The sequence below is a fragment of the Cibotium barometz genome, chromosome 26, assembly GCF_041138505.1.
Source record: "Cibotium barometz isolate CiBa-2024 chromosome 26, ASM4113850v1, whole genome shotgun sequence".
Taxonomy (NCBI): Eukaryota; Viridiplantae; Streptophyta; class Polypodiopsida; order Cyatheales; family Cibotiaceae; genus Cibotium; species Cibotium barometz.
Genome location: NC_141071.1, coordinates 7,192,814 through 7,206,253, shown reverse-complemented (window position 1 = coordinate 7,206,253; position 13,440 = coordinate 7,192,814). Strand labels below are relative to the sequence as shown.

At 45.0% G+C, this 13,440-nt stretch overlaps 1 protein-coding gene across 5 annotated transcripts in view; it reads right to left on the bottom strand.

Annotated features, from left to right (window-relative positions):
- LOC147623614 (uncharacterized) overlaps window positions 1–12,702 on the bottom strand; it is a 104,608-nt gene extending 91,906 nt beyond the window's left edge. Inside the window, exons 1-2 of one of the 5 annotated variants that reach the window (XM_086820191.1) lie at window positions 12,075–12,702; window positions 10,866–10,946 (exon numbers count right to left, since the gene is read on the bottom strand). In XM_086820191.1, the coding sequence (XP_086676317.1) occupies window positions 10,866–10,946; window positions 12,075–12,515 (522 nt within the window). In that variant the 5' untranslated portion in view covers window positions 12,516–12,702. The remainder of the gene's footprint in view (window positions 1–10,865; window positions 10,947–12,074) is intronic. The other 4 variants (XM_086820193.1, XM_086820190.1, XM_086820189.1 and 1 more) reach the window with 4 other exon arrangements.
- Window positions 12,703–13,440: the final 738 nt, after the last annotated feature.

The following is a 13,440-nucleotide window of genomic DNA, read 5'->3' as shown; positions in this document are numbered from 1 at the left end:
AGCTGAATTCAGGTGGCAGCTGCACACTATTTCGTACAGGTGGCTGCAGGTTGAGTACTGTTGCAGGCGGCGCATCACCAGGGTACAGGCGGCGCATAGAAAGCTAGGCCATGTGTGCGCTTTTTGGAGGTCTTTACAGAAAGGAGGGGCTGGTTTTCCATGAACATAGACATCATGTCGATGGCATTCAACTGTTGGAACTTTCAGCTTCTCTTTGCTTTTGGTTCGGGACTGTTTATCGGCTGTTTTAGTTTGGCTGCAAATTCAGCTATGTACTTGGGTTTCTGGCTGCAAGTACAGGTTACTTGGTTATGTTTCTTGGCATGGGAGTGATGCAAGCTCGCATGGCTGCGTGCTCATGGAGCAGATTGTTTTCTTCCTGCTAGAAAGGAACAGAGGGACCTACAGTTATGGGCATCTCTATGTTGCCAGATGTTTCATGAGGGAACAGGTAACTAGATGTATGCTGTTGTTGGCACTGTTGTTGAATGGTGCTATGAATGGTTCTGTATGGAAACAGGACAGAAGTTTCAAAGGGAAACAGGCCTAAGGGTTTCATGTGGAAACAGGTCGTAGGTTTCTCGAGGAAACATGTTTTTGGGTTTCTCCAGGAGATAGGTCACATGCAGGCAGAAGGTACAGGAATGGACACATGCTTGGTACAGCCTTGCTACTGATTGGACAGGGGACAGGGAATCCATGACAGAGATGGATAGTATCCTTGGAAGGTAGAGAGGGTTGGTACAGGTGTGTCGACTGTATGGTATGCTGTGCTGTGATGCGAGTTCTCTTTTGAGAGACAGTTTGGGAGTCTGTGTTGTGATGCAGATGCACTAGATGTGTCAAGGTGTGATGCTGTTCATAGTGTGAGAGGCTATGGATGGTTGTGGCAGCCCTGATCAGGGGAGAAAGCTTCTGTATGCAGACTCAATGTGAGAGAGTCTTTCGATGTGAAAAATGGCTGGACTTGTTTGTGGATGCCGAGTGGACAAGAAGCCATGATGCAGGTTCTTTGCAGGCTTCAGGGGTTCTACTGTGACGGCTGAGTTCCCAGCCTTATTGTAATCAAAGCTCTAATAATCAATTAAAGAAATACCGCAAGGGGCGCCACTGCGTGTTGGGGCCAATCGGTGTCCGTGTACTGTTTGCAGGAGCACTCTAGCTCCCCCTGTTTGTTTTCCTTTTCTAGGTCCTCAAAGGCGTTGAAGTGTTTTATGTGCGAGTGTTTGTTTCACCGCCTGTCAGGCCGGTTTCAGCCTGTCTAAAGCGTTCAGCTTTATTTGCCTGACAAATCTGACACTTGAGAACATAATCTTCTACATACCCTTTCATCTTTGGCCAATAAAAAGTGTGTTTCACTAACGATAGTGTCCTGTGTACCCCACGGTGTCCAACAGAAGGGACGTCGTGACACTCCTTAAGAATCTTGGACCTAATGTCCAGGATCTGTGGTACACAAATTTTGTCATTACGGAATAGTAAACCATTCCGAATCATCCACTGGCCTCCTGCAGCCTGAATGGTAGACTGCTCAGTCATCGAGTCTTGGCTGTCCCCACCGAGCCACGAGCATAGTCAATGCTCAATCCATCTCTAGTGATCTTGTGTCCCAAGTAAATGATGTCGGTCATAAAGAACTCACATTTACTTAACTTAGCATATAGTCGATTTTGTCTTAAAATAGATAAGACAATCGTGAGGTGTCTGACATGATTCTCAAGAGTACGACTATATATCAAAATATCATCCAGGAACACCACCACTAATTTCCCCAAATGTTCCCGAAAAAGATCGTTCATCATTTGCTGGAAAGTGGCTGGAGCATTGGTTAACCCAAAAGGTAATACGAGAAACTCGTAATGGCCATACCTAGTCCGAAAGGCGGTTTTTTCGACATGCCTTTCATGAATACGTATCTGGTGATAGCCAGTACGTAAATCTATCTTTGTGAAATATTTCGCTCTTGCTAATCGGTCAATCAGGTCATCTGATCTAGGGAGAGGATAGGTCAGCTTGTTCAATCTCTTGTAATCTATACACATTCTCCAAGTGTTGTCCTTCTTTCTCCTAAGCAACACACGTGCACCCCAAGGTGATTTACTTGGACGGATCTGGCCCATCCTCAAATAATCTTCGAGTTGTTTAGCCAACTCATCTTCCTCAGCTTGGCTCATCCTGTAAGGTGGAATACTGACAGGATGAGCACCAGGGATCAAGTCAATACGATGATCTACTGCCCGTTCAAGCGGTAAACCTGATGGCAAGTATCTTCTGTAATTCTTTGCTTTCAAACACACTTAATTCATCTACATCCATGGAAGGGATGAGAAAAGAAGAAAGTGGAATCAATACACAATGGAAAGCGGTATACAAAGAAGAATTCATTATATTTCCAAAATCAATTGTATTTACAAGAGGTCCCTGAGAGGGATGAATACAATCACCTAAAATACTATACTTGGTATCCTTATGCTGAAAAGAAAAAATATGACTAGACCAGTCTATCTGGACTTCAAGAGTCTTAAACCACTCAATCCCTAATAACAAGTCTACATTTTCTAGATGCATTACATAGCATTCCAGAGTATCTCTGTAGTCCTGAATCTGGATTGGAAGCATCTCCACCTTGCGATCCCAAACTTGCCTTCCGGCAGGTAGGCGTACCTCATAGATATGGTCGCTGAGTGTCGTATCAAGACTCAATTTCTGTCAAAGACAACTGGTTAGCTGCCTTTGGCTTGGGTCTTGCGTTTGTCTTGGTACCCTTTTGCTTTGGGCACTCGTTACGCATGTGTCCTTTTTCTTCGCAGATAAAACAACGTCCTTCCTTCTTTAGCTTTAAAGCCCTAAGGAGTCGTTTCTTCTTCGCTGGTGTTGAACTGGAATTCTTCGAAGGTTGGTCCGACGACTTTCCTTCTGTCGTGTTACCCATAGGTGCGGAGAACTTTCTTTTATGCTTGTTCCCCTGCTCGGTAACGGGTTTTGACTTGGAAGAGACCATCGTATCATCATAGATACGAGCTGAATGAATGGCCTCGTCCAATGTTTTACATTTGTTATTTTTAACCTGTAAACGGTATGAGTCTGGTAAACCAGCTACGAAAAAACCCAAAAGAGTAGTGGGATCCATCTTTGTAGCTTTCATCTGCAAGTCACGAAACTTCTGGAGGTAGACCTCATAAGTGAGGTGCTGCGAGGTCATGGTCAAAGCTGAAAACCAGGCAACATCATCATAATCATCCTCTTTCTTGAGGAATTCTTTCTTGAAGACGTCTTCGAATTGTGCCCAAGTCATTGGCTTAGGGTTGAGTTCCTGCCACCAAAGCAAAGCTTTGCCGGAAAGGAAACCTGCTGCTAACTGGATCTTCTTTCCATCATCATATGGATGAAACTGAAAGTGAACTTGCCACTTATGTAGCCGCGTGTCCACTATCTCCTTGGTGCGCTGCTTTTACTCGCCCCCGAACGGTTCCGGAGTAATGTTGGGGCCTAAAGCAGAGGCCAAGGTATCCATACCCGAGAAAGTAGAGAGGGTAGTGGTCAAGAGAGCGATGGAGTTCTGCAAAGCTTGCATCTGGGCTGCGATTTGTGCCTGACGTTCCAATGAAGAAGCTTCGAGAGCTACTTTGAACTCTTGGAAATCTGATTTTGACACAAAATCGTCAAAAAGATCGGCATCGGTACCTTCCGTAGCCGGCAAGCCTTCGCGTTCCACAAGGGGCTCCAACTCCGATTCTTGGGTCGACATTGTGAAGAGGGTACATGGAGAGAAAATTCGATCTTTGCACAATGAAAGTGCAAGAGAACTTGAGAGCTTGAGAGCTTGAAAACTTGAGAGAGGTGTGGCAAGAAGCCCACTTAAGGGGTTTATAAAGATAGCCCCAAAAGCTAAAAATCTCCAAAAGCTAGGCTTAGCTTTTGCTTTGCTTTTGTGTTTATATATATATATATATATATATTCTAGGTTCTTATAAAAAAAACACCTTTGAAACCTTGGAGGAGGGGTCTTTTAAACCTTTTTTTTTTTTTAATTAAACTCCCAAAAACAACGAAAGCTCTAAAAAAAACATGGGCTTTCCTTGTTTTTTTTTTTCTCCTCCTGGATTAGACCCGCCGACGTTTGAAGCTGCCATCGACCATGCTGCTGTCGCCAACTGTTGCCGGCGCCTGAAGTGCTATCGGCGCCTGTGTGCAGCCTGCGCCTGCGTGGGCCTGGGTATCACGACAACGTGGCCCTGGGCGCCTGCCCGCCTGGCATAGGCGCTGCCTGGGCTGGCTACGCAACCTAGCCGCCTGGCACAGGCGCTGCCTGGGCTGGCTACGCAAGCCTGGCCGCCTGGTTATGCAGGCCCATGCGCCTGTGTGCAGCCTGCGCCTGCCAGCCGACTGGCCCTGGCCGCCCATGCACTTGCGCCCTCAACCACCCGCAGCACCCGGCCAACCACACGTGTCCAGCAGCACTCGGTCAGCATGCCCACTCGCCAACGTGAATCTGCAATCCAGCACTTCTCTCGCTCTCTCTCTCTCTTGCGCCAAAAAGCAACGAACATGCTTTTTCTGTTTTCTCTCCCTGCAGTTCATGCGACTGCACAAACAAGTCTCTTCTCTTCTTTGCAACGCAAACGACCCTACCATCTACCATCCCCATCAACATGGGTCTCTTTGATGAAGAAAAAACACATACTATTCTGAAAACAACAGTATGCACAGAAAAAACAGCAAGCTTTTTAACACATACCTTTCTTCGACCTCATCTTCTCTACCTACCGACTTGCTCGTTCACGAGGTATGCTCTAATACCACTGTCGAATCCCCACGGATCTCCTCGTGATCGTTCTTGGTTCGAGACTCGAATCCTGCAAACAAACAACAAAGGGGTGCACGCCTGACTCACCTCCCAACCATGACAGCCGTGGGCGAGCCCACAGTCTTGGCGGGTGTGATGGATGGAGCACTACTGCTAGAGGCTCAGTATGCAACCTATATGCGTAGGGTATACAAGAATGCAATGCAGATCTGTCTAGCTCCAACCAGTACCATAATGGGGATGTAATATGTGATACATAGGCAATGGCGAGGCAAAAATACCTCGGAGCATGATCTCCGGGTGTGAGTGTAAGTGAGCTAGCCGCTCCTGGATATGGTGCTGATGTCGAGCCCGTATCTCTGTGATCTCCCTCTGATGTAGTCTGGGAGTCTCGTAGCCTAGTGCTCTCGGTCTCCGTCTGGCTCGGAGGTCCGCAGCGCGCTGAAGTGTAACCCCCTCCTGTGTCAGGGTAGGCACTGGGATAGATCTCTGGAAGAAATCAGTGAGTTGGAGCTGTCGCCCACCTCTCTCCCTGTGGTATGAGTCCGTATCAGTGTCTCTCTATGGCGCTGTGTCTCTAACAAGAACTGGCCAAATCTGCGCTGGTCTGCGGACTCCATGATCTGGCGGAGTGAGGGATGTCCACTGAAGATGGTGGTGCATATCTCTCTAATGACACTATATGCTCTGCATCTGCATACATAATGTTCCTCACTCTCAACCTCCTCCTGGCATAGTTTGCATATCCTCTCTACTCTGAGATCCGTGCTGCCCTACCTGCCTCAATCTCAAGCTGGTGTGATGACACTCTGAGCTGGCCAATCGCCACTCGGACACTATGAGGCATGTACACATCCATGTATCCAGGTCTCTGTATGAATCCATCTGCTGAGATACGCATAAACTGATCTCTTCTGTAGTATAGCGTCTTTGGCAGTAGAGGTTGACTGGGTGTAATCCAAGTCTCTTGAGTGTATCGCTACCATAAATCCTGCCGAAGGACCCTGTTCCTCTCACTGTGAGAGAGCTGGATGTGTGGTGCATGTATATCATACTGGAAAGGTGGCAGGTGATCTATGTCGAGACCATGCTGAGTGAGCCACTGTATCATCTGTGAATACCATGATCTCCTATCTCCACTCTCTGCGAGCTGCCTGGACGCCTCAAAAGCTCTATGTGAGAGTCGATCTGATGGCATATCTCTGATCCTCTGTATGAAGCAGATCATTTGGAAGGGGGCCTCCACTAGCATAGGAGGTGCAGCAAACTCTGACCGGACAATGTCATGTGGGACAAGAGGGTTTGCTGCGGATCATCCGTGAGAGCATGAGAATCTGAGGCCTCTCTATCTAAGACCATGTGGAGGTGGCGAGCCCAGGTGCCCATACTGCTGCAGCATACATCAAAGCAGGGGTGACTAGTGTGTCAAACAACCACCCCTTCGTACGGAAAACATAGTTATAGACCTGCTCTCAATATCATCAACCAAGAATACATGTCCCAAGAAAGAGGGGAGAAGGCCTCGTATGGGAGGGACTGCAGCAAACAATGCTAAGCAATGAAAAAGAGTGAGGAAGGGACCGGCTATATATATGCCCACATGTAGGCAGCCGACCCGCTCACGACTAGGGGAAAAGTGCCCAAGACTCCATAAAATGGGGAATAAATATGGGTAAATGGTGTGAGGGGTGACCAGCCCCTCTAGCTAACATGGTCAGTCCTAAAGGCTAAAATAGGACACCAAACAGGAAGCCAGCAACAAGGAGATGATGTCTAACATAACCTTGTTATCCCCCAAGAACTTATCAAGGTTGAGGACTTATCCTATGTTCCACGCCCTCACATGTTCATGTTCCACATGAACCCGAGAGAGTGATAGATTTTAGGGAAATGCAACTCAAGAACAAGTTGATCCTTGAATATAAGACTAAGTGGAAAGATTGGACAGAGGACTCAACTTGGAAGTTGGGAGTCCATAGCTAGTTTAAGTAACCACTTTCCTAATTTAATTTAAGAGTAAATACTTGAGGAAGGGAAGTATGTTATGTACCTAGGACAAAGGAGGACTCAACTACGGAGTCAATAGCTAGTTTGAGTAAGCACTTTCCTAATTTAATTTTAAGAGTAAATTCTTGAAGAAGGGAAGTAAGTTACGTACCTGGACACTAATCTATGGCTTAGGAACCTAATCCAACGAGGTTAAGGAGCCTCGAGATTAGGGATTAGTATGCATATACTTGACTAGGGTTTCTAGATTCATAAAACAAGCTTAATTGCCGAGGACAACAAGTGGCATGAGAAATAAGGACCAAGACACATTTTCTAGCATGAAAAATCTTCCAAGGTGCGGGTTGGTGAGGGTTGTACGAGACCTTCACTGCCCAAGATAAGATTAGGTGCAATTACCACATGAACGAACTGTCCCATGGCCATTTTGATCTACACTCACAATGGGTTGGAGCTATGCTCACCGCGGTTTGAAGTTATGCTCACGGTGTGAATCAGATTGTGCACTTATGCCTACTTTTCCCGAGACCAAACTCTAAAGCTTTGCACCTGGTGTAGGCACCTCTCGCGGACATTAACCAACACATAATCATTCCCCTTGCAATCGAATAGCTCTCTTTTCTCTCCTCTCTACTCTCTTGCATGTGTTCTCCTCTCTTTTCTGCCTCTTGTGAAACTGAACTAGGGGTAGGGCTCTTTCGCCACACCTCAATGGCTATGGAGCTCTTTGGTGTGACAACGAAGTGAATATTCGGACGACGGGCTAGCTCATCCACATTGAGGAGTTGCATTTGCGGATCTTTGGCGATGTTTCCAACCACACATGATTTTGGCAAGGTTAGGTAAACCACTAAACATATTTGGTTCCACTGTCGGGGACTAGCATTAGGGCTTAGCTTCGAATCCGATCTATTCCAAGCTGATGGGGTCACCCAATATTGTTCAGTGTGATTAGGAGGTTGCACTATGAACAATATTGGATGTTTGTATTTTGTTGTTTTGCAAGTTTTGGAAGGGTGAAAACCATGGTTTTCTTAATCATTTGCACAGTGTCCTTGCCCAAGAGGGATTGCTTGGCCTAAGTGATTAGGAATGAGAGGCACTTCAAAAACCCTAGTTAGAAGCTTCAAACTCGTGGATTGAAGTGTGGAAAGTTGTGATCTTTGTTTATGCATTGCATTGCTTTAAGAAGGAAAAAAGCACAAAAATCAACAAAAACCAAACCTTAAGCATTTCTTTTCTTCCTTTAAACACTCCCCAAACAGTCCAACCAGCGAAACTTAGAAAAACCGGTACGTGGGTGCATTCTAAGTGTGCCTAGTATGGGTCCGTGCTACGCCTCTCCTTCACACTTCACTCCCATTCCCGCCGCATCAAGTTTCTTAGCATAAGCAACCCCAGCCCCATAACCGGTCGCTACTATGACTGCATGCATGGCACGGAGGATGCCCTCCCTACTTTACCTGCGAGATCACTGATGCGAAAACGGGACTGATGGAAGGAAACCGTGGAAACGGCGGAGCCACACGCCGGCAAGCCATGCCATGCCACGACAGGACTAGACGCGGCCGGGCCGGCGGGAATCATGGAACCATCATGGATGGAAAGCCCCAAGCCTACCAAGGCCATGGAGCCGGGCCAAGGAGGAGACATGAGAAGGGTGAGACCCCGCAAGGCAAAATGCACGATGATCACCGGCCGATGGAGCCGAGACATGTGGTGGGACAATTGGAAGGGTCACCTCGCGGCCCGAAGTCTAGGTCCTGATCCTTCAAGCCCGTGACACTTGGTGTCAAAATTGCCTTATATGCAAGTAGCTAGTGTCTAGACTTGGCCAGCAATGACTTAAAAATAATCCATGGCACTCTATTTCCAGCCTAAGCATGTATATACATGACGTCCAAAACTTACCCTACTTGGCGTTAAGCGCATAGTAAGGCCGTTGTATATACTTCAGCGCTGCCTTACAAAAGATAAGCTTCCGTTACAAAAGGGTACGATAACTGTAACATGCATAAGCTTCGGAGAAGAATCGATAACTTCAATGCTCAGAAATCAGCACTCTTTTTGCGACGGAATTAACGCACAAACTGAATGAAGATGTGCAGAAAATGGAGAGAGAGAGAGAGAGAGAGAGAGGACACAGTATTGGGTCCCAAATACCCTCTGTAGGGCCCCCACCACGGATGGTGTATTTGCTTTATTAGAATGATGTAAATCTGAAAGAAAATACAAAAATCCTTGACCTTTCTTGGCTGGAAATTCCATGCCCTTGACCTGCAGTCCTTCACCCCTTTGCTTAGCACCTTCTTGGCTTGTCTAGCCTCTTTATGCTTGAGCTCTTGGTGAGAAATGAGATGAACAAATGGGATTATGGGCTCTCCTATTTATACTACTCCATCTAGAGCAGTCGGCCAGCTGTAAATCCAGGTGGCCAGCAATATTTTGTCCCACAACTGTAAATTCAGCATTAAATGCTGGAAAATTCCCATTAAATGCTGGAAAAAATCCCATAAAGTCTGCGCATCTCTTCTTGGCTGGCTGGACATCAGGCGCCTGCTTTAAGTCAAGTTTGGGCACCTTTTCTAGGCTGGATAATAAGTCGGCTACCCTTGGCCTGCCCTTGGGGCTGTCCTACAGCCCCTCCATGGCTGGTGGGTTCGGCCAAGGCCTTCCTGGCCCTCATGGGGGTGGTTCCATACTATCCCCATGCCCACACAAAAACTTCGGGTAGCCCTATGGACTGGCCCCTTGTTCTAAACACAAACCCTAACTAACTACTTAGTGATCTGGCATCCGATACTATACCAGATACACAGAATCACTAACATCATTCCAGAGGGAGACTCCCAGCGCGGACTGGCACTGTTTCATGTGCATGACAGTGCACACCTGACCTTAGACTCCTCTGCAGGACAATGCACACCTGACCTCGAACAACTGAGATGGATCCCTGGCTGACTTGTCCCGGACTGGGCTCACATGGGACCAGTTCACCATCCCAAGTCCTACACCTTCTGTACAGATATGTCTACATGGCATCCAAGTGCGGGATGCACGTGACAATAACGAAGCGCCTTACAAAAGTAGGATACACGAGGCCATGTTAACCGGAGTGATTAACTCCTTAATCTGTTTAACTTCTCCCAACTTCCTTAGTTCCCCAAAATCCAAGCTTCCCTAATTTTCAATTTCTCCTAATTTATTCAATTCCTCTAGATCTCCTAGTTCTTCCAATCCCTGATGTCCCCTAATTTTTTATTTTCTCCAATTTGTCCTAATTCTCCCAATTCACAATTTTTCCCAATGGTTGATTCTCCCCAATTTCTTGAATCACATATTAGGGTCCTAAATGAAAAATCATTCAATGTTTTCTATTTTAAATTTACATGGGTTTTTTTTTCAAGTATAGATCTTGCTAATAAGTCAACCATGATTGCTTCTCTGCAAGCTCAATCCATCGGGAGTGGAGAGAGGCCATGGTTCGTCCCTAGGTAACGAAGAACCTTGGTGTCCATCAACTGAGGTGAGTGGGATTTGAACTTGAGACCCCCCGCTCAAGTATTCAATTGCTTACCAACTCGCCTACGAAGCCACAAACAATTTATATGTTGTTTAACTAAAACACGTGAATGCATTAAGCGTACCTTAGTTTGATATGTACTTTTAGTACATATCATACCTAGCATCTATATCCACCTTGATATGGACACATACAAGGTACAAGGAATGATGTAAGATCCCATCAACGATCATGATGACCATCGAAGACAAAAGTCATCAAGGAATTAATCTATAAGGTAATATTTTCTTAATTTTCCACAATACTCATTTTGAATGTTATGTCTCTTTTCATTGTCAAAACAAAAAGCCAAGGAGGATTTTCTTGGGACATCATGATATGTTACCGCTCTTTGGCTATCAATGAGAACATGTTGCCTACCTTGAAAGATTTACAAGCATTAACTTGCTATAGTCAGCACTCATGAATTTTATGGCTTCAAACTAGAGTCTTAGGGTCCAACTTGCTCAGGTGATGAAAGGAGCATACCATTGTCTTCCTGCCTGCAACAACCCCCCATCTCAACGACGAAATGACTAATGGCAAAGGAAAGAAACATCCGAAATAATTCTGCAGCACAACCATTGAATATGATGTTAAAGAAGTAGAAGTCAAAAACCATAGTAAAAACTTAGACAAAATTGCTTGAGCAAACAATATGCAACTTGAAGCCTGAAGGCATGCTAAGCTCTTTCAAACACGTGTTTGCATTGAGAACCCTTCTTGCCACGCCTTTGCATAAGAACCATTGTTTGGATGTAACAAAGTACAAAATGCCATGTAGCATACTGCTGGAACTCGATCTCACGTATAGAAGATATGATGGAGGGTTAGACATTACTTCACAAAAGAGGAAATCTCTAAATTACTTGATCAAAGAATGAGGGGATACTAGGTCTTTACACAGATTCCCGATTGGCCCAGTCAATTGTTGGCCAACCTTCAAAATGCAGAGTTGACCCATACAATTAGCTAGTAACACCAATATTCCACATAGGATATATGATTGAAAAGTTCATGTTATTTCTCAAACTTAATAAAAATCAAAGTGTAACCTTGACTGCATCAGAGAGACACTCACAAATGTTCAAATCATCTACTCAATTATGTGTAGCAGCAGACATGCTATAACATTCCCACTCCACCCAACAGTAGGTGCCGTAGTAGACAAATCTTCACAACATGTCCTACGTGGGAAACACCTGTCTAATAACGCAGGCTAACCTTCACAAAGCCATCATGACCATCCTGGTTACACATGACCCCCTCTAGTGAGAAACCCAGATGCCGAGCGCCCAACTGTTGAAACATGGCTGCTTCTCATAAAGGGGGCCTTACAAACTAGAGTGAGTCAAGATCTCAATAAAACAAATGATGAGGGTATAGCAATAAACAAGGTTGTGTTGAGGTTTAACCCCCATTTTTTGTTTTTTGTTTTTTCCTTTGTTGGGGGTCAATAATCTCAGCCTGAGATGATGTAGCTGAGGAAAAGTGTTGCTTGATGATGGATTGCATTGGGTTTAAATAAATCATTTCAGTCTGGCAGATAACCTAATATGGCAAACTGCAGGTGAATTAAGGATTTAATTATATAGTGTTAACACCATCGGAACTTCAGATAACCTCATGAGGAAAATTTTCAGATTCAAGAGGTAATTAAGTTGGTAGAAAACATATGAACAGGCTTATGCTACTAACCTCAATTCGGAATGAATTGCTGAGAAAGTAGGCAAGGCCAGCAGCAGCAGCAAGCATAGCAGTTTCCACGAGCCGTTTGGTCTCAGCAAACTCTTCATCAGAAATTTCAGAAAACTCTTCATATGATGATGATGATGAAAGGGTACCGTTTTCTCCAGATTTCTGATTTCTGCTTCCTGCTTTATGATTTTTCTTCAAAGATGATGGACCTTCCGAGGGTTCAACAGAATGATGCCTTGTGGAGCCAGAACGGGCTCTGTGCAAGGGAAAATGGCACCTTCTTTGCAGCCAAAAACCTCCAAACTTGTATGATTCTGACGATGAAACCCTAGAGATGCCCTCCCAAAAGGTTACTGAACCCTTGCCCTTGCAGTTTCTTTGCAGAATCAGCGCATGCACGCACCGATCAGAACATGGAAGCACTGCAGAATGCACCTCCATGGTAGCTTCAATCGCTGCTCCACATCAGCGCATCAAACTTGAAGACAGTCGAGGTTCCACGTCTACGGGATTGTCCAATGTCCACCCTAAAAGTCCTATGGGCCCTAAATGCGTTGCAAGTGATTCATGAGAAGGAAGAAAGTTAAAGGGTCTCTTCTATGGGGATTTGGGTGTTGTCTATGTGGGTGGTGGAGGAGTGAAGATTTTTGCAAGTTTATGGAGGGTGCTTTTTCAAGCAACCTTTCTATTTGACTTGTAGTACGTTTAGTATGCGTCAAATAGTTATACATATATATATATATACACACACACATACATACATACATACATGTATATATATATAATGTACATTTTGCTATATTTTGTACATGTAGACTGTGATTCACAATTTTATAAATTATAACATTTAATACATTTATTATAATATTTAAAATTATCATCTACAGCCTACAGGTAACAGTGCAGGTTGCAAACGCGTTCTAGAGACAAGGCCATGGCTTTAAACTTTAGCCTTTTATTATGAAAATTTTATAAATTCCCAAGCTTAGCAACTTGCAAGTTAGTGGCACTATGGGTGTCACAACTTACAAGTTACGCAAAGCTAAAGACTACTAGGTTGGCCGCTGTAGCGTGGTACTCTAGCAGCGATTGTCGCTACAAAATGCATCTCCATGGGAGCTTTAATCTCACTGCTCCACATCAGCGCATCAAACTTGAAGACATTCGAGGTTCCACGTCTACAGGCTTTGTTGGAAATAGGGTTGTAGGAATGCACACACGTACACACACAGTGGAGAAGCTCAAGGGAGCACATAATGAGATGATAGATAGATAATAAATGTGTGTTGTACAAAGATAATAAGTATACCCCCAGATAGCAAGGAGGGAAAAACCTCCTAAAGAAGAAAATAGTGCCCCCCCCCGA